Source organism: Alternaria atra (assembly GCF_907166805.1).
Source record: "Alternaria atra isolate CS162 genome assembly, contig: 21, whole genome shotgun sequence".
In the NCBI taxonomy this organism is placed as follows: Eukaryota; Fungi; Ascomycota; class Dothideomycetes; order Pleosporales; family Pleosporaceae; genus Alternaria; species Alternaria atra.
In genome coordinates, this window is record NW_025091319.1 from 6095084 (window position 1) to 6118593 (window position 23510).

Below are 23510 nucleotides of genomic sequence, written 5' to 3' on the forward strand. Positions count from 1 at the left end.
GTTGAAACGCATTCTGCACGGCTGAAACATGTGCCAAAAGACCTGATGCTGGACCCCTATTTGGCCAGGGTAATTTAAGCTTAAATTTAGCGTTCGGCTAGGACGGATGCTGTCCTGGTGCGGGGGCGTGGCCTTGAGTGCGGTAGCGCAAGGCATCGCAAGGTTAGAAGATTGCCATATGGATAGCGACGGCAACGTGTACGTGTTTTGAAAAGAATGTCTTCCGTGTTTATTCAAATTCTCATCGCTCACGTTTCTCTTTCGCGAGGTTGTAGTGCAAAAGATCTGCTACAGACCCATCAATTAGATCTCCAGGGCGTGCATACGCTAGCTGCTCTGTCGAAAGCCAAGACTGTTGGAAACAAGACAAGCCACCTGCCAGTCGTTCACTTTCTATTAGCTTGAGTTCCTGTTTCTTTCCCTACGTTCGCGCTCAGATGGCATTGACAACATAGCGACGCGATACACTCCTTCTACGCTTACATTCCCCATTCGGCGACGAAGCGCACGCGATAGCCGCATTCCGATTCTACCACGCTCCCTCGACCATGTTTCGATATCGACGTTACCGCGCCTTTTTAGTCTTTACTGTTATTGCTGTACTAGCGTTATACAAATTTGGGGGTTCGAGTGCGGCGGCATGGAGAGAGGCTGCATCAAATGCTGTCGGGTCAGCTGGTCTGAAAGGCGACGCTGAGAAGGTTCCGCAGGAGGACACTCCCCCACACCCTGCTGTGGCGCATGAGACGAGAAGTCTGAAGCTAGATGTGCCCGCTGCTAGTACGCCGCGGTTGCTCCAGACACCACCTCCTGTGAAGACACCGGCTCCATCATCATCAACATCGAGCCCTGCTGTGACAGAGCAGCAACAGAAGCCCTCTATTCCTACACCCATCCGACCGCAACCACACGGCCAGCCCGCCATTGCAGACAACCCATTGGAGCCATCTTCGATCATTGATGCGATTCACTGGACGAAACTTCCGGAACATTTCCCCGTTGCCCCAGAATCGCTCATTAAGCTGCCGTCTGGCACCCCGAAATCCATACCTAAGATTCAAGCCAAGTTTAAGCCGGAAGATGTCACAGCCAAGGCTGAGAGGATCGCGAAACTGGACAAGATCAGAAGTGTGGCAAAGAAGTCGTGGGAAGGATACAAGGCAAATGCCTGGTTACATGATGAGCTACGGCCACAGTCTGGCACTTTTAGAGATCCTTTTGCACACTGGGGCGCAACACTGGTAGATGCCCTCGACACTTTGTGGATAATGGGGCTTAAGGACGAGTTCGAAGAGGCAGTCAAGGCAGTGGACAAGATCGACTTTACAACCACCCCTCGCCCCGATATCCCCTTGTTCGAGACAACAATCCGCTATCTCGGTGGGCTGCTGGCTGCCTACGATTTGAGCGACAAGAAGCACAAGAACCTGCTAGATAAGGCAGTAGAACTTGCTGAAGTTCTTATAAGCGCGTTCGACACACCCAACCGAATGCCCGAGACTTATTATTATTGGAGGCCTGATTTCGCGTCTCAAAAACACCGTGCTAGCTCACATGTTGTTCTGGCTGAAATCGGGTCACTCTCTTTGGAATTCACCCGACTTGCGCAGCTCACGGGAGAGCACAAGTACTACGATGCCATTGCACGTATTACGGACAACCTCGAAGAGTTCCAAAGCAAGACTCAACTCCCTGGAATGTGGCCGACATATCTGGACGCCTCCGGATGCGGAAGACAATATATCGACATGCCTCCCCAGGCGCCCCTCAAAGCTCCAACAGGTTATCTCGACGATCAGTCATCGACTGATGCAGAGCCTGCTACGCCCTCCCCTACTGAAATTTTGTCGCCAGAGGGTAAGAAGTACGTGCCGTTGGATCTGCCGGACCCCGTTGTGCTTGCGCAAGACGATGTACCGGTTGGCACAAGCGCAAAGGAAGACTCTATAGTACCCGGGACTGCTGGGAAGGCGCAGATCAAGAATTGGGACAGCAGTCCAGTAGAGAAGCGACAGCTTGATATTGATGAATCTGAACCACCGGAGGCGGCGCTGAACGCCCAGGACGCCACTTCAACCTCGTCTGCCTCTGACACCAAGCCGACACCCCCAGAATGCATACCCCAAGGGTTTACATCAAGCTCCAGCTACGGACGCGAAGAATTCACGTTAGGCGGTATGTCGGATTCTACGTACGAATATCTGCCCAAGCAGTATTTGCTCCTTGGTGGCCAGATTGAGAAATACCGGACGATGTATGAACAATCAATGGATGTAGTCAAGGAGCACTTGGTTTTCCGACCAATGCTACCGAAAGGAGAAGATATTCTCTTTTCCGGCAAGCTGAACGTCCCGTCCAACATTGACACTACCAAAGCTGGTGACCTCACTGCTGAAAATGCACATCTCACCTGTTTTGCTGGTGGCATGTTTGGTATGGGCGCAAAGCTGTTTGACCGCCCTGAAGATCTTGAGATCGCGAAGAAGCTGACAGAGGGCTGCGTTTGGAGTTACGGCATGACTCCGACTGGCATTATGCCGGAAGCTTTCGAGGTTGCTCCGTGTGAGGACAGGAAGGACTGTGCATGGAACCAGACGGCTTACTGGGAGTACATTGATCCACGGCACGAGTCACGAATGGAGACCTATCAGGAGCAGCGGAAGGTATACGAGTCGCAGATCGCGTCTGCTTCATCGTGGTATGAGGCAGAACTTGCTGCGATGACCGCATTACCTACTCCTACCGCAGCTGCTGCGGTTGAGGCCCAGGCCACGTCTACCTTGGTCTATGCGGATACGTTGGACAAGCGTCAGATCATCGAGCATGTAGACGAGCAAGAGATTGCACACATGCCATCTGCCTCTGCCTCTGCCTCTGCGAGCGCCTCGCAGGATCACGAGTCCGTCATGGGCGGTGAGTCCGAGGAGGGCGAGGGCCCGCCAACAAAAGTCCAACCTGATTCGAACATCGCGGAACTTGCGCCACAGGCTAGTCTGACGCTGCCGAACTTCCCATACGTCTACTCGCCGCAGCCAGTTATGAACCATGAAGACTACGTGCAGAGCAGAATTCAAGAGGATCGTCTGCCGCCGGGCGTTACGAGAATCGGGGCCAAGAACTATATCCTTCGGTAAGCTCTCCATCTTTATAATAACTTGCATCTAGTCTCTAACATCCATTTAGCCCCGAAGCTATAGAGTCCGTCTGGTACATGTACCGCATAACTGGCGATTCCCATTGGCGCGACGCTGGATGGCGCATGTTCCTCGCAATTGATCAACACACAGCCACTGAATTCGGTAACTCGGCCATTGACGATGTTACCAAGTTGACGCCGGAGCTCAACGATGAGATGGAGAGTTTTTGGTTAGCGGAGACGCTGAAGTACTTTTACTTGTTGTTTGCGGAAGAGGATCTGATTAGCTTGGATGAATGGGTGTTGAATACTGAGGCGCATCCTTTCAAGCGACCGGCGTAGATGACATGAATGGATTTGGATAACCAGTGTATGTTATTATATGGTGTTGAGACGTCTTGGTGTATGCTATAACAGCTGTATTGGACAGTTGTCATTGATACCTGAACTTAGGAGAAAAGAGTAACAGCTGTATTATTCTACCTACGTAAAAGAACCTCCCAAACTATTGCGATCCCTGCACATAACCCCTGGCCTTCTCGCTAAAGCTTTTCTACTTTGCCAAAGTGAACCTCGATGTTGCCCCGCAGGCCACCCGCGACAGTGATCTGCACGGTCTCGTTCCTTTTGTAAGGTGCGTCGCTATATGTGTTGTCTCGCTGCCATCCAAAAACTGGGCGTGCATACCAGCGTTCAGCCTTGGTGGTATAAGTCTTTGAGTTGACTCTGCTCGTATGGAAAGTCACGTTGACGCGCTGCTTGCTACGTGCCGGAACTTTGACTGGGTGCTCGCTGCCAAATTTTGTGGTGGTCGTCTCACTGTATGACTTGCTTTCTTCGTGCGTGTAGTCGAACTTGGCTTCGACCTTCCATCCTACCGTGGCTTTTACGATGCCAACGCCTGCTTCGGCAGATGCAGAATGTTTAGCTCTTATGCCGGTGACGTAGGTGTCTGTCGTTGATGTCGTGATTTGGGTTGTTTGTTCTTTAGCAAAGGAAGCAGTTATTGACGATGTTCGATCGGCATCGTTTGTCAGAACTGTACTTTTTTGAGTTGATTCCTCGTCTTGCTGATCGGTCTCGGGGTTTGTTATAGGCTGGATAACTTCATGAAGTGGCCGGGATTTAATCCAGCGAAATGCGGATACGTGATCGTGAAGTCTTGGTCATCGAAAATCTCGATTGCTCCGAGGTTCAGATCAACCTCACGCCAGAAGAACTGCGATAGCTTGTCGTTCATGCCTAGTTGGTCCAGGTTGAAGCCTTCAGTTTGTCCGGTCCCGACGAGATCGACTGTACGACCGGCGTCAGAGAGGTCAGCGTGCTCCCCAGGCTTACTCGGAAGGTGGTCCATGAATGTAAAAACGGTCCCGATCGGTAGATTGAATGCAATCCAACTAGCAGTGTCGAACAGTTTTTGGTTCACTCGGTGGCGATCCGTCGCTGGATAACCACCATTGTAGATGTCGATCTCGGTCCACAGGTTGTCGTTCCAATCAAAGTCTTTGTACAGGCGAACGCGGCCGCTCTGAAGATTGGGTGGCTGCTGCGAAGTAGACGGCAGCTTGGTGAGCGACTTCACCTTTTCTTGCACAGTCTGCATCTTGGATGTTAGTCGTCGAAATGGTAAAGGGATTGATAGGTGTATATAAGATTGTTGAAACAATTGAGGAAAGACCGTGATTGAGGAGATGTAGCCCTTGGATGTTGTCGTTCTGGAAGAAGATTTTATCCAAAGACAAGCTCAAGGGGTGCTGCTCTTATAAAAAGTTTGCTCATCTCGTCGCACCCACGAATCCCTGCGAAGTCACTGAAGTCACAGACTATACAGTGTATCTCGATAGTGGCGCCGATTCTCAGTTATGCCATTACTTACCCTTCCGTGCTGTGCCCACAAAGCTCTTTCATTCAACACCTAATCGTGGAAGTTCCGCACGGGGTGTTACCAAACCTTGAAGGTGGCTTTCCCAAAGCCAGCTGAGGAGCGACGACATGTGGAGTTAGCATATGCTTATGAAATACCTTAGGGTTAGCTAGAAACTATATCTATATACAGAGTCATGAGACTGTATGGGTGGTGTCGTGCGGCTGATGGTAGTCTTTTGACGAAGTCGGAATCATGTGTAGTGCGGCGGAAATGTGTCCGCGAGGCTTCGCGCATGCGGGGTCGTCGCTCTAAACACAAGCTTGAGTTGACGTCTTCTCGAGAAGCTGAAAGCACAGGTCCACCGCGTTGTCGATTGCGAGATGGCGCAACATCGATGCACCATCGCAATGTTACCTCACATCTACTTATGTAGTAGCTTACGAAGAAGACGATATCCCTCAGCCCTGATTGTGGACTACTTTTCAGCGGTACACTAGGCGCGCACTAGAAGAATAGAACCGGAAAGCAGCTAACGTATTCTAAAATCTATCGAGTGCTCTTAGTTATATTAAGATATTACATGTGACTAGACCTGGCGTACTCTCATGGTATATCTTCGGGCACTCAAGCTAGGCGGACGCCTATTGATCCCTTCACACTTCCGCTTTATTTCAATCCGCTCCACCGCTCTTTGCGAAGTCATCTCCTATGGTCTCAGTGCTTCTCACTGACAGTGAGCTGCGAGTCAGGTATATACTGAGGGTGCTGAACAACATCGGTTCCTGGCAGCTCAACCGGAGGTACTTCCACGCTGGGCTTGTTACCGAGCTCTTGAGGTGCTGAGTTCTTGGAATCCATCTCTTGCTTCCGATCTTCGTGTGGGAGTTCCGTAAGTGCACTTCCACCAGCCTCTCGCCGCTCATCTGAGGGTGCCTCTGGTGGTTGTTGGCGTTGTTTTCTCTTACGGCGGAGAAGCAGAAAGATGGCAGCAGCGATGAGAGCGAGCCCAGCTACGCCGCCGACTACACCTCCAGCTATAGCACCAGTGTTGCTTTTCCTAAGCTTGCCTACTGCACTGGGAGACGGGGTCGAAGATGGGGAGGACGATGGTGTTGCGGAAAGCGACGATGACGATATCTGATCAGGCGGCGTACAAGCGTCGACGCTGTAATAGACGAAGGAGGAGTTGTAGCACTCGGCTATCTTGGCGAACTGAAGGACTGTAGACGAGCATGGAACAAACTCTTCGCTATCGGCACCATATATAGTGGCTAGTCTCGTCAATGACTGCAACTACTCTCAAAGCATACGACTCAACCACCTACCACTGCAGCCTGGGTCAAGACCTACGACTTGGAAGCTTCCAAATCTTCCCGAATCTGCCAATCTAGTACAAGTACCGTTGGGATACTAAGATTTGGTATACGAAGTCAGTGTATGTCCGACTTGCAGCTCGTGTAGGGATACTTACGCCATTCTCTGCATTGACGCTCTGAAATGCGTTTTTGCACTGCCCGTCTGTAAACGTCGCGATCCTTGAGCTGGAAGCGACTTGAATGAGAACTGTGATTGAGACGAGGCTGAAGACAATCCAAGAGCTAATTCTAGAATACGCCATGATCGTGCGAAGTCTAAGGGCTTGCTGAGTTCGAGTGCCGCTGGTGGGCGCGGGTCGAGAAGCGTTGCAGTAGGCGACTTGAGAGGTGGGCCGAAGCTTATTGCTCGTAAATGCGGCTTAGCTGTCTCGATTGAGAAACTTGCTGCATTTTCACGAGACTGTGATGCGATAAGGAAGGATCACCGCAATATGCTAAGCCAGCCTGACCAGCCCCATCCCTGACAGCCTATCGTAACTCCTCGACACACACATACGCAAGTGGCGTGTGGACGCAGAAGCTGAAGTCGAGCCATTTTGAGCAACCCTGAAGAGCGTGGGCTGCATTTGTACAGCATTCAGTGTTTTGTGATACCGAACATGTGCGCCACCAATCCCATTGATGTGTGCTGATTGGCTGCAGCGGCGGTCGACCCCGAGACGGTACGCTCCCGGCTCTTAGCATATCTAGCCTCGGTCCACGGAAACGGTTCGCATTAATTAATCGCACACCATTTATTCAACTTTGTCAGCCTCGTGCATCACTAAGGCAAACTTTTGGTGACAAAGCAAGCACCTTACATACAAGGCCGTAGAATACGAGAAAAAGAGCGATCTCGGGCTTCGACGACCCACTGATGTTTAAGTTACACATCGTGGTTTTCTAATTGTGGAAAACGCGGCCCCAATGTATTCAGCGCCTTGTCCGGAAAAGGGGTTTGGGGATGCCAGAACTGCGTGAGAGAGAAGCCATAGTTTAAGAGCCTCTTCAAGAGAGCCTTACCGCCTTGCCTAAGGACAAGTATAAAGATGTCTGATCAGCTTGAGGAAGACTTAGATCCCCACAAAGTTCACAAAGATCATTGCCTTCTCAAACATCAATATGCGGGCCTCAATACTCGTCGTACTTTCTTCCTTCAGCCTTGTGGCCTTTGGTTGCACCAAAGTTACCAAAGTCACGCACACATACTACGGGGTAGGTCTCGCTATACATACCAGACCGCGTTTCACAGCAACAACATTAACTATTGCAGTACCCCGATAACGACCCTCCCGGTCCGGCTACCGCCTACGATTGCGGCCGCGGCTACAAGGCTGGTGGTACTGGCACATATGCCGACCCCTTGACCTTTGCCTCGGCTCCCGGCGAATTTACGCAGTGTGAGATCATTTACGATCCCTACACACGTAAATATCTGCGCTTTGAGGATTTTTGTGCTCAGTGCGATAGTGACTGGAAAGCTAGTCCTAAGATCAACCACATCGACTTGTGGACCGGCAGCACCACTGTGAACGGAGGCAACGAGCAGATTCAATGCGAAAACGACCTCACCCCGGCAGATAGAAGCCAGACTATCGTGAGACAGCCACGAAAGGATCTTCCAGTAGACTGTAAGTGAGGGTGTGGAATATCTTCTGAAAGAAGTTAATGCGCAATCAGCGACCAAGCTCTATGTCAAAGGTGGCAGCCCAGCCTGCAGAACCAGCCATGTGTACCCCAGTTACAACATTGGCGATTACTGCTAAACGTACATTAAATGGGCGGGAGATCGAGAAGGCGCGCCGTGGGGTGGTTTTGAATACTTGCAAATAGTTCACAGTCTTTTCCGTACTGTAGTGTTCGCCAAGCAATACCAAGCTTATCTGTGGGACGGAACAAATCTCTCAGCAACGAAGCTTAGCGCACAAGCCCGTTACCTCGATGTCCGTTTTGTCCATTGTGGCTGACATACATGTATGTCTGCTTTGTCACTTGCATAAGTAGCGGCATGTCGACATGTGATAAGCTGCTTCCACTGTATCTGCCTTGCTGGTCTCAAGATAGCTCCATGTTTCCAGATGTGTTAACTTGGCCTATTTCGCTCGTTCTTTTCTCGATACGGAATGCGGGATATAAGTGGTCGTACTCTTCTGGTCGTGCTGCAGTAAAGTAGCTCTGCGCCGCGCCCACTGTCTAATCCGAATGGGACTGTCCGATCAAGCGAGATTGGTTCGAAACTGTAGCGCTGCTGAGCCGGCACATTTCGCGCCGAAATGTACGTATTCTTCCGTAAATGTTCAAAGCATGAGATCTTGGTCTCCCGTTCTTGTGGTGTTATGCGTGATCAATTTTATGTTGTTGGTGGTAGAAGGGTTGCTGTATGCCGAGGTGAACTGTGTCATTTCTGCGATGACGTCAAACATCGTCAACCTCGGTGCACGTTCCTTCTATGGGGCTGACGATAGCCACGGACAAAAAATGGCCAGGGCCTTTCGCCCTGAATGCCGCCAGGTATGGAAGGTCCACGTATTGTCTCGCCAGCGGGTGCAAGGGCACGACCAGGCCCAACAAACACCGTACTGCTACAACGTTGGGTGCCGTCGATATATCGCTCCGGAACAGACCCAACCATCAGCCAACCACACCCCGATGTAGTAGGAAGAATTCTACAATCGCTCGATAGCTACAATGAGCTCATCGTACGCCAACCTTACGATCCTAATGCCTGGATAGGTCGTGGACGTCGTATGATGATGCTGAATTTCCCCGAGTTGGCTGTTGGTGACGCGTATAAAGCCAAAATTCTTGAGGCACGCGCTTCAGGGAACGATAAAGACATAAGAGTGGAAGTATACAAGTTGCTCGAACCTGCTTTACAAGCTTGTCATTGTCAATGGGATGCAGCAGAAATTTTGGACGAGTCAGCCATGGATTTCGGGCCCCAGTGGCACGAAGATGTTGGGAGGAAAGTTGCGAAACTACGTGAGCTTCTGAAGCGGAAAGAGGAGGCTGCAATACCACTGGGTGGCACACCTTATGAGCTAAGAGATAGGATAAGAGATGGTGGTGTACTAACTGTCGAATATCCGTGGACAGTAGTGCACCATCTTACACGGGCTCCAGGGCTGGTCAAGCTCATAAACGAAGAGCTTGAAGGAAGTGAGAAAGAGCCAACATGTTATTTGCACCGGAGTACCTTGTCTAAAGACTCAGAGGAAGATATGCTAGGCATATTCGCAGCTCGTGAAGTAAGAGCTGGCGAACGCATACTCACAGATCGGACTGCTACCGGTGTATGCAGTACACCAACCTCGAACTCATGTTCTAACTGCTACGCGCGCCTACCGGACATGGCAATAAAGACGGAATGTTGTTCCGAAAGCTACTGCTCAACAGCATGTCTCGATCTCGCGATGAACACCTATCACAAAGCCATCTGCGGCAAAGACTTTGCGTGGCTTCAAGAACCCGCTAAAGGCCTGACGCACAATGCCTCACCTCTTCGACCTCTTCTCATGTTACGAATACTGGCAGCATGTGTCCAATCCGGTGTTGAGAAGTCGCCGCTAGATCATCCTCTGATTGCGCGTCTCAAGCCCGTCGCTAACAAAAACCATCTCGATGTCTTTACTCTCACTGAATCCATCATCATACCAATCAAAATACTAGAACAACTCGGCGTAGACGTCTTCGCAAACCGTAACTTCGATACGGAGATTTTACATTCGATCTGGACGCGTCTAGCCAACAACAAAGCTGGATCTTTTGATCCGCGGCTCGGCTTCGTTGACGAAATCACGCCCCATCTTCCGCTATTCAACCATAGCTGCGACCCGAATGTGGAGTGGAGGAGGGAGAATGGAAGTACCACTGTTCGCTTCTTTGCGATCAAGCCTGTTAAGAAGGGCGAGGAACTGTTCTGCAGCTACCTGAACGTTGAAGGCATGCCAGTAGAGCATAGACAGGAAATGCTATGGCCATGGTTTGAGGGCCCGTGTTTATGCTCGAGATGTGAGGAGGAAGAAAGGTCTTTAGGCATCTAATTCATGGTATTTGTTGCTAGCTCTCGTAATTACTTGGACTGGGATGTTCTAGTACCATCAGATGTAGCCCCACTTTCAGACACATATCGTTGCTCACACCACATCTAAGAACTTGTAGTTGCTGAGGTAATACCCTACGATATCGAACGCGTTCCTGTTTGGCGTGTTGCTGGTGTGTCCAAGTGTAGTACCATCCTCTTCAAGAAATACCTAGATTATATATGCAGATAAAGAACCTAGATATCTACAATACTGTTGAACCTCCTAAAGTTGCTTCTCACACACTGTCGTAGGCTGCAGAGCAGTACCTAGGCAGGCGTAGTATCTCTGCATATGTCCAAATCATTTTCCTGTATAGGGTGGTATCATTATATATTTCTAGCTTCGATCATTACCCACTGAGGTCTCTGATGCTACATCCTCGTGCTCTTCTTGCCCGGATAGATGAAGTTGCTTACATCTCCATGCTTCAAAGCTTCCAGGTTAGGTGGCACGGTCGGCTGCCGAACCGGGTGCACCTTATCGTCTTCCTCCTTCTTTGCGGCCACCAGTCCCCTACCCTTTAGCATGCTGTTGTCATACTTGCTACCTCGAGTCTTCCGCATCAAACTCTCGGACTTCGGTTCCACATCTTCAGCCTTTGGTAACTTCACCACGGGTAGCTCAGATTTATACATGTCCATTTGACGAATCCCATGCAGTGTCTTTGAGAGCTTTCCTCCATCACCCGTCCTGGTATGGTATACGTGGGCGAATGAAAAGTCGTCATCCTCGAAGAGCGAAACTGCGTTGCCAGGCGTTAGGGCTATAATGGCTTTCTGATTGAGCCCTGCAAGTGCCTTGTCTTCGATATAGGTATCTTGGAATATATCAGCTGTCGCAGCTAACTTGATGATGTCCAACCAGGGCGTTTCAATCGCCAGAGCATCGGCGGATACAGACTGGAGATCGAGGTAGGAATTTACCATCGGTAGGTCAGGAAAGAAGAGGTGTATGGTGCGGTGTGATGGGTGGAGGATTCTGAGGTGATTCAGGAGTCCGGAAGACTTGGGCATGTCGGTGAGGAGGATTTGATGGCGCGTCTCTCGACGAGGGCCAAGGAGGAGTGTGACGCGGTCGTGGTAGAAGACACCGACTTCGTGGGGGTTGACAATCTCCCAGTCTTCATCATTGATTTGGTTGGAGATGATATTGCCGCTTGTACGTGGCGGGGAGTTTGTGCGGATAAGCGTTGTGCCCTTCAAGCCTTTGAGCAAGTTCGTGAAGAAAGACATGAGTTGAGCTGTGTTGTCTTCAAAGCTTGTATAGAAGGTCAATATTCGAGGTGCAATTGGGTGAGAAGTGAGGAGCGTCAGTGCAGCTGGTATGTGTGGAAGGGACATGGAAACTGTGTGCGATCGGTGATAGTGTACACTGCCTATGGCAGGTGGCGCGTCACGGCGCGTGTTAGAGTGCGCTTGGATGGTGCTATGAGTTGTCGTGAAACTAAGAAATCGCAACGTATATGAACCGTACATTGAAATGGAAGCCTATCACAGGGTCTCACATGGTTAGCAGGGTCGGAAATATCGTGACTGGGTGGATTCGCGAGCAATGGCCCTCCGAGGGCCAGACTTTTATTGTTCCGGGGTCTAGAGAACGTGGTCTGCGTCATAGGTTCAAACACAAAGAAAGATTCCATATGAAGACAGCGGGCTCTACAGGCATCGGCACTATGAGCCTAGTCTTGCCAACTAATCCGTGAGCTTGTATGTACATGGCCAACGTAATATACCACTCTATTTTGTCTCGTGTTCGGGTGTGATCGCAAAGGTAGGTCGAACGAATCTGTCATCGCGCAGTTAGCCAACGTGCTCTGAGAAGCCGTATCTTCGGAACGTGTACCTGTCGGTGTTGTAGACCTTGGTCTCTGTGCCCAGTAGCTCCTTCTCCCTCGCCTTGTCCGCCAAATGTCTTCGTACTTGGTCCCGGTCTTCTTCGGCTTGTAGCGCTGGAATGAGGTGTATCCGCGCCCACATCTTCTCGCGTGCGAGTTCGCTGTAAATCGTCAGCACTTCCCCCCCATATCTCAAGACATTGAAATGTCCAATTTCGACGGCATGCGCATACTTGTGCTCCCTGATACCCTGTCCAACTCTCCAGAATCCGTATGTCATGAGCGCCGCGGTTCCGAAAAGGTATGCGGCGGGGCGGAAGCCTCGAACAGGCAAGTTGCGCTTGTATTGTACGGGGCTGTAGCCGCCCGTTGGCGGCATATCCTGCGGCATGTTGGGCGATTTATTCGTGGCTCAATTGGGATTTGAAGGTGTCGTCAATGCGGAGACGTGAAGTGAGGTTCGAGCTCGGGAAGCCGCGATGACAGGGATATGGCTTGGCACGCTAATGAGTGAGTGAGCATAATTTTGTCGATGCTGAGTGGACAGAAGACATCACTACCTATTTTCACCAATTGAGGAGCGATCACTAAGAGATGGATCCTGGAGAGCGTCCCGCGAAGATGCGCAAGCTCGAGCATGCGGACAGTGATGTGGACGTGGCGGAAGCATGTGCGATTCCAACACCAAACGAACAACTACCCGTGGCCGCCGAAAATAGCAATCAAGCTGATGCCGCTGACACTACCCAAACACCAGCTGAGGGTGAGGGTGCGGAGCCAAAGCTTTCAAAGAACCAGCTCAAAAAGCAAAGACGGCTCGAACGCTGGGAAGCCGGGCGCGAAGATCGCAAACTAAAGCGAAAAGAGAAAGTCAAAGAGAAGAAAGAGCGACGGCGAGAAGAGTGGGCGCAGATGCCTACTGATGAGAATGGCAAAAGACCGAGACCGCCACCCTCACGTCCTCCTAGACAAGCAACTGGGAAGCAAGTACCAATCACAGTAATCTTCGATTGCGACTTCGAGGAGCTGATGTTCGACAACGAACTCAAGAGCTTGGGACTTCAGATTACGAGGTGTTACAGCGACAACCGAAAGGCAAACTTCAGAGCTCACCTAGCACTGAGTAGCTTCGGCGGCAAGATGAAAGAGCGTTTCGACGGCATTCTAGCAAAGCAGTACACGAGCTGGAAAGGTTTCCGATTCTTCGAGGAAGACTTCGTGGAAGTTTCCGAGAAGGCGAAGGAATGGATGTCAGGACCAGATGGTGGAGAAGTTCTTGGGGCATTGAAGACTTCAACAGAACGTAATGATTCAGGCGAGCAAGAACAAGCCGAGGCACCGACGGAAGAAGGCGAAGTCGTCTATCTTTCTTCTGAATCCGACAACGTTCTTACCCACTTGAAGCCTAACAGCACCTACATCATCGGTGGTTTAGTAGACAAGAACCGGCACAAGGGCATCTGTCACAAGCGCGCTGTAGCCCGTGGAATCAAAACTGCAAAGCTACCCATTGGCGAGTATCTTGAGATGAAGAGCCGGCAAGTCTTGGTCACAAACCATGTGCTAGAGATCATGCTCAAGTGGATGGAGTTTGGAGACTGGGGCAAGGCTTTCATGGCTGTAATGCCAGAAAGGAAAGGTGCTAAACTCAAAGGCGATGCAGAAGATGGGGACGATGAGGCGGCGGCCGCAGAAGATGAGAAGAATCTGGACCGGGACCTTGCGGCAGCAACAGAAGAAGCAGATGCTGCGACTGGCGAGCCAACCACCGAGAGCACTTGAGCTATATGAGGCATCTGCAACTCGAAACATGATATCTGATGGTGGAGAAGCGTTTAGACTAGTAACGAACAAGTACAAATGCAAGACGCAATAACTTCTCATGTCGATGCACACAGTATAGGAACTAGAGGGTGATGACAGTGCATCATGACTGCCAACGTAGAATAATGCCAGTGATAGCACCAAACATCTCCATCCGATTCACAAGACTCCTCAGAGTCCAGTAAGCTGACGATGGGAATTCTCGTTTCGAGTGCACGATGAATACGCGACGTCAGCCCTACCGGGTAGCGGAGTCCAAGCTTTCTCGGGACACGCTAGCAAGCTAAAGCGGTAGGGCTGCGGAGCTACACGTCGAGGTGCCAGAGGAAGCTATCACTAAGCACACATCGTCGTCCTGTCTTCTATTGGCGGTTCCTCATTATAGCCTCTGAAAATGCATCCATATCATTCACAAGCTTGCTTATGTAACACTCATGTCCCTTGCTGCTGGTGTTGGGAGGCTCCAAGCAGCTGTCAGCCCACTAATTTTGCGCAACGTCACAGCTACTCTGACTTGCGACAACCCCAGCACACCACCTCCAACACGCGACCCACATTAATTCAGGAACATTGCTACTATTGTAATTAGTCGCCGCTCATGTCGTACCCATCAGATAGCCCGTCTTCTCCCCCAGTCCGCTCACCATCTTCACAAACCTCACCGCCGCCACGGCGCTCTGCACCCAATCGCTCGTCCTCGTACTTCACATATCCCGTATCCTATGCAGTCTCAGGCATCCTGCGACGACTGAACACGGAAACAAGTCCCAAATCAGACGCGCAATCGAGAGCGGAGAACAACAGCAACCGCAATAGCATAGGCAACGTACAATCACAGTTGCAGTCCACCGCGTCCTCTCTCTCGAACACGTTTGCGAGCCTTGTCTCCTCCACTACCTCAGATATGAACTCAGTCTTCCAGCCACCACATCGTACGGCGAGCCCTTTCCAACCCCCTCCATTAACACCTTTGAGCTTGAAAGGATGGGCAGGGGGCATGCGAGAAAAGGGCAAGCTTCTAAGCAAGGCGCTCGCAGAAGAGATCAGGCTCCTGCTACCGCCAAGACTACAGTTGGTAGACGAGTGGAGTCTGGCATACAGCCTAGAGCAGAATGGCGTCAGTCTAGGGACACTATACAAACAGTCGGAAGACTATCGGGGAAAGAGAGGCGGCTTTGTGCTCGTAGTCAAGGACGGCGGCGGAAGTGTATGTTCGCGAACATCACAACAATTACAGAACGTGTGCTTACATATCGCCATAGGTCTTCGGCGCATACCTCTCCGATGCACCGCACCCCTCCACATCATTCTACGGCAACGGCGAATGCTTCCTTTGGCGTGCGCACATACTCCACGGTCTCTCCGACCTACAAATGAACCTCCCACCACCCCCATCTGAAGACACGACAGATGCTGTGCGAATGACAACCATATCCTCGCCGAAAAGTAAGGGCGATTCACTAGCCCCACCACAGAATGGTCGAGCCACTAAGAGTGGGGCGAGCACGCCGGAGAGGATAAGATTTAAAGCATTTCCATACAGTGGGGTGAACGATTACATGATCTTTTGCGAGCACAGCTATCTGAGTGTTGGCGGCGGGTAAGTAGAGGCGAGTTACAACTCAGGGTTCAGACGGCTAACAGCATCACAGAGACGGTCACTACGGCTTATGGCTAGACGACAACCTTGAGAAGGGCGTCTCCGATACGTGCCCTACGTTTGGCAATGAGCCATTGAGCGACGACGGCAAGAAATTTGAGGTTATGGGCGTTGAGCTGTGGTATATCGGCGTATGAGGAGTATCTCCCCCAAGGACCCTTCGCGGACGCGGGATTCGCGGGATTCGGCACCGGCGGCACATTCATCGTGTTGTGAGGCAAAGTTGTTAAGCTGGCTCCAAAGAGCCAAGCAACTCAGAACAGGAATCATACCTGAAGTCCAACACTTGTTAAGGTAAAAAGCAGAATACCCATTTGGTTGTTTTATATCCGCTTTTGTTCTCTCAATTGGCGCTTCTGAGGATATCGTCTCTCCCGGCATGTTGCGGTCTTGTTAGCAAGCTTTTCGGAACTGCCTCGACCACTTACTCATGATAGATACGCGGTCTTCTTTCGGGTACCACTAGGACAAACCCTTGGTTTGGCGAGCGTGTCCGCTACATATAACATCCATCTTGGTTGCCATCCGTCTCGTTCGGACATTTATTTTTATGTTCGGGAGCTCTGAGTGGCTTGTGTCACTTCGCAGAACCAAGGCTCGACCCCCTTTGTAGGGATTCTGCGCCATAACAATATCTCTACTATATCCGAGCAAGTCAACGAGTGGCTGGAGAAGTGGCGGTATTTGACTTGCGTCCATTCTTTGACTGAAGGTGGTATTGTGGCAACCATGGTATGGTGTAGTGCATATTGCGATGTGAGCAATGGGAAGTACATCAGCATTGCTATACTTCTTTACGTCTCTTTCTACTGCATTCAGTTCCGCCACAGTTGAAACGGTATGCCATATTCCTGTTTACAGGTTATACGAAATCAGAGACTTATCAACATTTGCGAGATGGCTGTCGTGAGACGAAGATGTGCAACAAGGAAAGCACGAACACGAATTGTCGGGCTGTGTCGCAGATCCACCGCCTCCAAGATAGAAAACGAAGACCGACACGGGATCTATGAAGACATGTTATGTCGCCACTCAGAGTACTTAAGGGCCGCCTACAGAAGAACCGTAAAGCAATCGAAGGCAAGTGTTCAATCTATCATAAGGTGCTGGACCCTAAGACCTAAGACGTTACGTTCTGCAGATCTGACTGTGGGCAGAATTTCCACAAAAATGCATCAAGAGATGGATGATGAAGTCAGAGATTAGGCCGGCGACCTGCTCCATGTGTCGGAAGTCCTGGAAACCGGAAGAGATTTTGGATTGAGACGCCGTACAGGCTGACGCGGATTGGCTATATACCACAGGGGTTTGCGATAACGACGATATCGACCGAATGAGCGAAGACTTCTTCATGTTGCTGCTCAAAGCATGGAAGGTCTCGGACTCTGTAAGCGACGACGACTTCCGGAAGGCCATCATTGCCGAATACTTCCGATCAACAACTAAACTTGAGGATAAGGCGCTCCCTCTTGCATACATCGAGTACGCTTACGAGCAGGTGAATGTGGTTTCCATGCGTGTATTCATCATCGTGCGAGACGTCCATCAAGTCGGAAGCATACAGGTCAGAAGATTGAAGTCAGGAAGCGTACGAATCGCATGGAGCGCGAGTCGAAGCAAGACACTCGCGTCTTGTTTCTTTCCGATGACTTTAATGACGATGAGCTGGTTGTGTCTCGGTCGAGAAGTTGAACGTTGCAAATTCGAATAGTAGTCAATCATGTGTCCTTGCCTTGTTTCATTATCAATGCCACCATGCTAGACTCTTTCTCTATTTATTTCTCCTTATCAGCAGTCTCCACTTATCCTACTTTGTTTAGAGCTCTCTATCAGCATCTAGTCAACTCAACTATCAAGTAACATGATTCGTTTGTTATGACTTCTGCCCCTCACCCCAATGGTATCTTGATATTTCTGGGAACTTTCTCGACGGTCAAGTTGATAATGTGAGCATAGTGGCGTGGGGCACTGGAAGGAAGCGCAGCGACACTGTCGACAAATTGGATTGGGCCAGCTTTACTCATCGCACTTGGATTGACTGTCAAGAACCTACCGTGAGAACTGCAGGTATTTGAACATATTAGACTCTATGTGCTTGCTACCACGCGAATAATGTCGATATAGCGCTTGCTGCAACACATGAAAGTACATGAACACTCGGGAGCTGTCTTACCATTGGTACGCAAGCTGCACCTCGAATCAACTGTCGCTCATCATTCTGCGCAGCATCAATACCTCGTGCTTCGTCACGAACACACTGCTGAGTGTCGCCGAAATATCCCCAGGCTGCTGTGATCCCATGTTGTCGAGTGCATCGACCAGATCTCGAACCTTGGCACCCTCCCAATCACCCTTGTCATTGGTCCAGAAGACACGCTTGATACCAGCAGATGCCATATAGGATATGCATCGATAACAGGGCCGCGATACCACCACTGTCGGTCGTTTCTCGTTCTTTAATGGTGTGGAAGGATGTTTCGTGCGTGCTGGCCTCTCAAGCTCCGGATTGATAAGCTCGTCATGCAACGAGCCTGTGAGAGGACGTGGTGGCGCTACGTCCTTTGTCTCTATGCCAGACTCTTCGCAACAAGTGTTCGGACCAGTCTGCCAGCCTAACCTTACCACGTAAAGATCGGCTCCGTTCAGGCGAGGACTTTTGGTTCTATTTATGATACCGCGAGAATTCTGTCCCATCTGTCCCTTCGACATAAGCATTGGCCAACTCTTGGTAGGTGAAGGGGTCTGTGGCTTGTCCTACAGAAGTCGGTGCGTGTGGGATGAGAGTCGGGGTAACTTGCCTTTCCAAATTCATCACGAACGTTGGGCGATGCTTCCTGAGACGAAGACTTTTGAATAGCAATCAGTGGTGGGGACTGAGTATGGCAGGGAGTTGCAATAGTCCGCCTGGCCGACAACTTACGCGCATGCTGTCGACCATTGCATTTGTGTTGCCCATTGTTGTGTTTGTTGCCAAAGTTGTGATGACGATTTTTCTCGTTCTTCTCCTTGACAGGAAACGCCAGATTCAGCGTCGTTCGATCCAGATGAAGGGCATTCAACTCGCCACTCTTGAACATCAGACTGGGTGTGGCAAGAGCCTGCGGTGGACTGGGCCAATGCGGCCTCGCAGACGGCTTTAACGTAGGATTCGACCGCCTCCCGTCGTAGTCGTAGTTCTCGTTTAGAACTACTCGATAGTTTAAAGCACGGTTTTTCGAAAGACACTGCCCTAGAGGCGAGCGTGCTGGAAGCCGAGAGAGCAGAGTGAATGGCCATCATCTCACTATGCATGGACAACGGAGTGTTGGCGAGCTTTCTTCCGTCGCCCATACTCTCAAAAGGCGTGAATGTCTTATTCAGCTGATCTTCTGGCTCCCCTGAATCTCGCTTGAGTCTATGATTCTTTTTCAAATCGGCCACAGCTGGACCTTGCTTTGAGCGCAGTGGTAGTCGCCCGGTCTTCAAGGCACCGCCGTCAAAGCCAGAGCGGTGATCATTATAACCCTGTCCAATGACTTTGCCGCCACGAACGATAATCGCACCATGGCGATAGCGCAAAGGAGATTTAGCGGCCTGCTCGAGGCAAAGATTGAGGTAATTATCAGTCTTCATTGTGGTGAATGATGTGAGAGTAAGTGGGTGCTTGAAGCAAGGTATTTAGAGGTTGGTACTGCAGGCGGCTTCGCAGGGTCTTCGGCTGTTTTTGTGATAGAGTCAGTAAATGAGTCAAAGTTGGCAGCTAGATAGACTTATGTGGAAAGCACAAAGAGTCATCATGTGAGTCTTGACGCGCGGGATTATTATGGGCGTCGTTTTAGCGTCTTGGCGTTTTGACGCGCTCTTCCGAGGTGGCTCTTCACAAGTTCCCATCAAACGGATGCATCACTTTCGAATCGAGACAAATTTGGCTCGCGCGTATGCACGAGCTCACAGTATATCAGAAAGTTATTTTATATACAGTGAAATCGAACAGACAGCAAGCATACGATTACTCAGCCCAAACAACCGCGCTGAGACCGTCCTCGTTCTCGGGCGTGCCAACAGTCCCGATCCTAAGATCCGCAACGCGCTCTCCCAGTTTACCAGTCTTCGGGTCTCTTGGTACGATGGCTACATTCGACGTAGTTTGATCGCCAATGGCAACGAAATCACCAGCCTTGTTGATGTCAAAGGTACGCGGATACGTGCCATAGGATGACGTGTTGGCTGTCCACGTGAGACTTCCGTTGGAAGAGATGGTGTATTGAGTAAGTGAGTCGTTGGGACTGAACTTCTTGTCGTTTCGATTTGTGGTGTAGAGGAAGTTGCCCTTCACCTTGATCTCACCGACCTTGGTACCAGTAGGGGCGGTGGTGTTGCCTTGATACGGCGTCAACGTCTGCTTCAGGGTCAGAGACATGCAGCCTCCTGATGAGGGGTATGAAACAGCCCATGCTGACACGCTGTTGGAAAGCTCGTTGGCGACAAAGAGCGTCGTGCCTTCTGCTGCTCGACGAACACGCGAGAAAGCTCCTGATGGTGACCAGAATGCTCCGTGTCTTGGTCCTGTGCCAGGACGCGGCTTCGCAGGAGTGCACTCTGTGAGCTTTCCAGATGTCTGATCGATCTTGTGAATCCGGATCAGATCCGTTCCAAGGTCAGGTACTATCAAGAAGTCGCCGGATGGATCTACAAAAGCATGATGTGGGTGGGGAGCTTCTTGTCGGTAAGGGTTTACACTTTTTCCAGTATACTTGATTGTTTGGAGCGGCTGTCCACCAGTCAATGGTAGTTTGAAGGTCGTCAATTGTGAAGATTGGCTGTTGGTCGATTAGAAACGTTGGTGTCTGCTGAAGCATGCTGACTTACTAGTGAGCGTTGGCGATGAAGCTTTTTCCATCTGCGCCACCATAGAGCGCTGTCGCAACAACACCGAGAGGTGTAGAGCCTTTCCCTCCTGCGGTCACACTGCCATTGTTACCCACGGTGAAGGAGACTAAATTTCCTCCTGTTGCCCCATAGAAGACTTCGTCCGGAATGTACAGCGCTTTTCCAGCACTGTCGTACGTGATCCAACTAGGCAGCTTGTTGCCTGTGGGGGTCGAACTGCTCAGAGTCAAGGCATTGTCGTTGAATGACAGGTAGTTGATCGTGCCCGAGTAGTGTGTCGCCCACAGGTTTGCCGCACTTGCGACACTGCCGAAGAGTGGAAGAAGGAGAGGATGCGAAGTAAGCATGGCGAATCTGAATGACGAGTCAGGATGGTTCAGTTGGTGCACCTTAAACACAAGGAAGTAGCATCGTTTTGTATGTTCGTCTTGTGTTCTTTATTTCCACTATTTCGCTTTAGTGTCACGCGCCCGCGATCTACATTTCGGGGGCTACCACGATGAAACACATGACTACACCTTCTTGGACTAAACAACCGACCTCATCATGCATTTCGCTGAAAGCGCAGGGTGGTATTTCAGCCTCGGTGTGTATGTTTTTCCAAGCCGGTTAAAGGCTACACATCGGACAATATATTGCAATTTGGAGCCATGTTTCGAGCAGGGGTATGACGTTTCAACCGGTTGCCGACCCCAGCTTGATCAACATGGAGAAATTGCAGAAGCCTCGCATTTCGGTCTTTCATCTCGCACGCACACATCTCCAGATCTCTTGGCTGTGCCATCTCCCGGGAATGCAGCCGCCACGCCGCTGACATGCGCCGGTACTTGAATGCGGCTACGTCGCAACTGCACACGTGTGTGGGTATATACGAGGAGGCATCTCTTAATCTTTCTGTGACCAATCTTTGCCAAGAGCGAAATAAAACTGAAGCCACCGTTTCTTACAATTGCCGTAGCTTGAATACCGCTGTGCGATACAGGCAAGATCTGTTATTACAAGCATCGACTGCCACACGGTATCTCCACGATGTCAATGAAGGATCCAACAGAAGTACAAGGTTTTCGCTGGGTAGACTCGAAACTTCCTCGCAGTCATATCTCCTGATCTCATATCTTTCTTTCTCTTCAGCCGTAGTGTATTAGGTCAATATGCTTTCTTGTCATCATCAGAATCCACCTCTAGGATCCAAGCAATGCTTAAGTAGCGCGAGTATGTTGGTGGATGAATTTGTCCTAGGCAGCCAAGCCATCTTTCTATCTCCAAGATGATGACGCACTACTGTACATGGCTGTTTGCAGCAGCCACTCTGTTCTCCCCTATTACTGCTGCAACCGCAACACTGAGCGAATGCCTCGAGTCTCGTCAGGTTCCTGTATATGCAGCAGGCACCAAAAACTACACACAGGCCGTCAAGCCCTTCAACCTTCGTTTACCGTTCGTACCGGCTTCGTACGCCGTACCACAGACGGTTAAGCATGTTCAGGATGCTGTATCTTGCGGGGTCGCGAGTAGTGTTAAAGTCACTGCCAAGTGCGGAGGCCACAGCTACGGAGCACATGGTCTTGGAGGAGAGGACGGACATTTGATTGTCGATATGCGTCGCTTCAATAGCGTGACTGTGGACCAAGAAGCACACACAGCTGTCGTAGGAGCTGGTGGTAGACTGGGAAATATTGCTCTGGCGCTGTACGATCAGGGCAAGCAAGCCATCAGCCATGGAACCTGTCCTGGGTAGGTATTCACACTCCTTGCGTTCTTAACACGATCAACTAACAACCTTCAGTGTCGGCGTAGGCGGTCTCACACTCCACGGCGGTTATGGCCTCTCATCCCGCCTGCACGGCCTAACACTCGACCAACTCATTTCCGCGACCGTGGTCCTCTCCAACAGCAGTGTAGTAACCGCCTCACCAACCTCCAACCCCGACCTCTTCTGGGCCCTCAGAGGCGCCGGTGCCGCCTTTGGTATCGTCACCGACTTTAAGTTCAAAACCTTCACGGCCCCAGAAAACAACCTCGTATTCTCCTACAGCCTCTCCCCAAGCAACACCTCTCAACTCGCCAACATCCTTACTGTGCTCCAAGACTTCACCACGCACGACCAACCCCCCGAACTGAACATGCGCATGTTCCTTCCCAATCAATTAACCGGCGTATACTACGGCAACCGCACATCCTTCGACACCATCATGAACCCACTACTCACCAAGCTCTACATCCCGCTTTCTGGTCGCGGCGCAGGTACCGTTTCGGCAAAGGGATGGATCAACACCTTGACATCCTTCTCCAACGGTCCGCTGCCCCAACCAGAGCTATACGATTACCACGAGAACTTCTACGCCAAGTCACTCATGCCAGAGTACTTGACCCCCACTGCCATGACAGCATTGGCAGATTACTATTTCACGACGGCGCGTTCCATCCGCGGACGCTCATGGTACTTGTTAATCGACATGCACGGCGGACAGGGCTCAGCCATTTCTTCGGTACCCGCTGATGCAACATCGTACTCGCATCGCAAAGCTGTCTTCAAGATGCAGTTCAACGACCGCATTTTCCCTGATAGCGCCACGTTTAAACCGGAGATGATGGAATTCTTGAACGGCTGGGTCGAGGCCATTGAGAAGGCTAGTAAAGGGGAGGAATTCGGCATGTACATTAATTATGCTGATACGAATCTTACCAAGACGGAGGCACATTCAAGGTATTGGGGGGAGCATTATGAAAGATTGGTGGGGATCAAGGGGGTTTATGATCCGAACAAGGTTTTTGAGGGACCGCAGTTGGTAGGAAGTTGAGTGGGTTAGTTAGTTGTAAGAGCCAAATCAATGCCGAATGCTAGAAATGTGGATATAAATGTGAATGGATGAATGAAAA

General features: G+C 50.6%; 12 protein-coding genes across 12 annotated transcripts; 6 read left to right on the forward strand and 6 right to left on the reverse strand.

Moving 5' to 3' along the window:
• Positions 1-548: 548 nt before the first annotated feature.
• ALTATR162_LOCUS2467 (uncharacterized protein) lies at positions 549-3478 on the forward strand (the record flags this gene model as incomplete). Its single annotated transcript, XM_043310073.1, has 2 exons — positions 549-3130; positions 3184-3478. The coding sequence occupies 2 exons, from the start codon at positions 549-551 to the stop codon at positions 3476-3478; spliced, it is 2877 nt and encodes a 958-aa protein (XP_043166008.1).
• A 200-nt stretch (positions 3479-3678) lies between these two features.
• ALTATR162_LOCUS2468 (uncharacterized protein) lies at positions 3679-4739 on the reverse strand (the record flags this gene model as incomplete). The annotated part of the gene is made up of 2 exons (XM_043310074.1): positions 3679-4180; positions 4243-4739. 2 exons carry the CDS (start codon positions 4737-4739, stop codon positions 3679-3681), a joined length of 999 nt encoding a protein of 332 aa, XP_043166009.1.
• Positions 4740-5717: 978 nt separating this feature from the next.
• Positions 5718-6621, reverse strand: ALTATR162_LOCUS2469 (uncharacterized protein; the record flags this gene model as incomplete). The annotated part of the gene is made up of 3 exons (XM_043310075.1): positions 5718-6274; positions 6329-6413; positions 6475-6621. 3 exons carry the CDS (start codon positions 6619-6621, stop codon positions 5718-5720), a joined length of 789 nt encoding a protein of 262 aa, XP_043166010.1.
• An 859-nt stretch (positions 6622-7480) lies between these two features.
• ALTATR162_LOCUS2470 (uncharacterized protein) lies at positions 7481-8124 on the forward strand (the record flags this gene model as incomplete). Its single annotated transcript, XM_043310076.1, has 3 exons — positions 7481-7573; positions 7632-7989; positions 8039-8124. The coding sequence occupies 3 exons, from the start codon at positions 7481-7483 to the stop codon at positions 8122-8124; spliced, it is 537 nt and encodes a 178-aa protein (XP_043166011.1).
• A 747-nt stretch (positions 8125-8871) lies between these two features.
• Positions 8872-10401, forward strand: ALTATR162_LOCUS2471 (uncharacterized protein; the record flags this gene model as incomplete). Its single annotated transcript, XM_043310077.1, has 1 exon — positions 8872-10401. The coding sequence occupies one exon, from the start codon at positions 8872-8874 to the stop codon at positions 10399-10401; it is 1530 nt and encodes a 509-aa protein (XP_043166012.1).
• A 413-nt stretch (positions 10402-10814) lies between these two features.
• ALTATR162_LOCUS2472 (uncharacterized protein) lies at positions 10815-11783 on the reverse strand (the record flags this gene model as incomplete). The annotated part of the gene is made up of 1 exon (XM_043310078.1): positions 10815-11783. The coding sequence occupies one exon, from the start codon at positions 11781-11783 to the stop codon at positions 10815-10817; it is 969 nt and encodes a 322-aa protein (XP_043166013.1).
• Positions 11784-12179: 396 nt separating this feature from the next.
• ALTATR162_LOCUS2473 (uncharacterized protein) lies at positions 12180-12668 on the reverse strand (the record flags this gene model as incomplete). The annotated part of the gene is made up of 3 exons (XM_043310079.1): positions 12180-12228; positions 12286-12438; positions 12511-12668. The coding sequence occupies 3 exons, from the start codon at positions 12666-12668 to the stop codon at positions 12180-12182; spliced, it is 360 nt and encodes a 119-aa protein (XP_043166014.1).
• Positions 12669-12871: 203 nt separating this feature from the next.
• Positions 12872-14059, forward strand: ALTATR162_LOCUS2474 (uncharacterized protein; the record flags this gene model as incomplete). Its single annotated transcript, XM_043310080.1, has 1 exon — positions 12872-14059. The coding sequence occupies one exon, from the start codon at positions 12872-12874 to the stop codon at positions 14057-14059; it is 1188 nt and encodes a 395-aa protein (XP_043166015.1).
• A 946-nt stretch (positions 14060-15005) lies between these two features.
• Positions 15006-15898, forward strand: ALTATR162_LOCUS2475 (uncharacterized protein; the record flags this gene model as incomplete). The annotated part of the gene is made up of 3 exons (XM_043310081.1): positions 15006-15308; positions 15364-15701; positions 15754-15898. The coding sequence occupies 3 exons, from the start codon at positions 15006-15008 to the stop codon at positions 15896-15898; spliced, it is 786 nt and encodes a 261-aa protein (XP_043166016.1).
• A 2779-nt stretch (positions 15899-18677) lies between these two features.
• ALTATR162_LOCUS2476 (uncharacterized protein) lies at positions 18678-19373 on the reverse strand (the record flags this gene model as incomplete). The annotated part of the gene is made up of 1 exon (XM_043310082.1): positions 18678-19373. The coding sequence occupies one exon, from the start codon at positions 19371-19373 to the stop codon at positions 18678-18680; it is 696 nt and encodes a 231-aa protein (XP_043166017.1).
• Positions 19374-19749: 376 nt separating this feature from the next.
• On the reverse strand, positions 19750-20977 carry ALTATR162_LOCUS2477 (uncharacterized protein; the record flags this gene model as incomplete). The annotated part of the gene is made up of 2 exons (XM_043310083.1): positions 19750-20560; positions 20610-20977. The coding sequence occupies 2 exons, from the start codon at positions 20975-20977 to the stop codon at positions 19750-19752; spliced, it is 1179 nt and encodes a 392-aa protein (XP_043166018.1).
• A 920-nt stretch (positions 20978-21897) lies between these two features.
• On the forward strand, positions 21898-23431 carry ALTATR162_LOCUS2478 (uncharacterized protein; the record flags this gene model as incomplete). The annotated part of the gene is made up of 2 exons (XM_043310084.1): positions 21898-22364; positions 22417-23431. The coding sequence occupies 2 exons, from the start codon at positions 21898-21900 to the stop codon at positions 23429-23431; spliced, it is 1482 nt and encodes a 493-aa protein (XP_043166019.1).
• Positions 23432-23510: the final 79 nt, after the last annotated feature.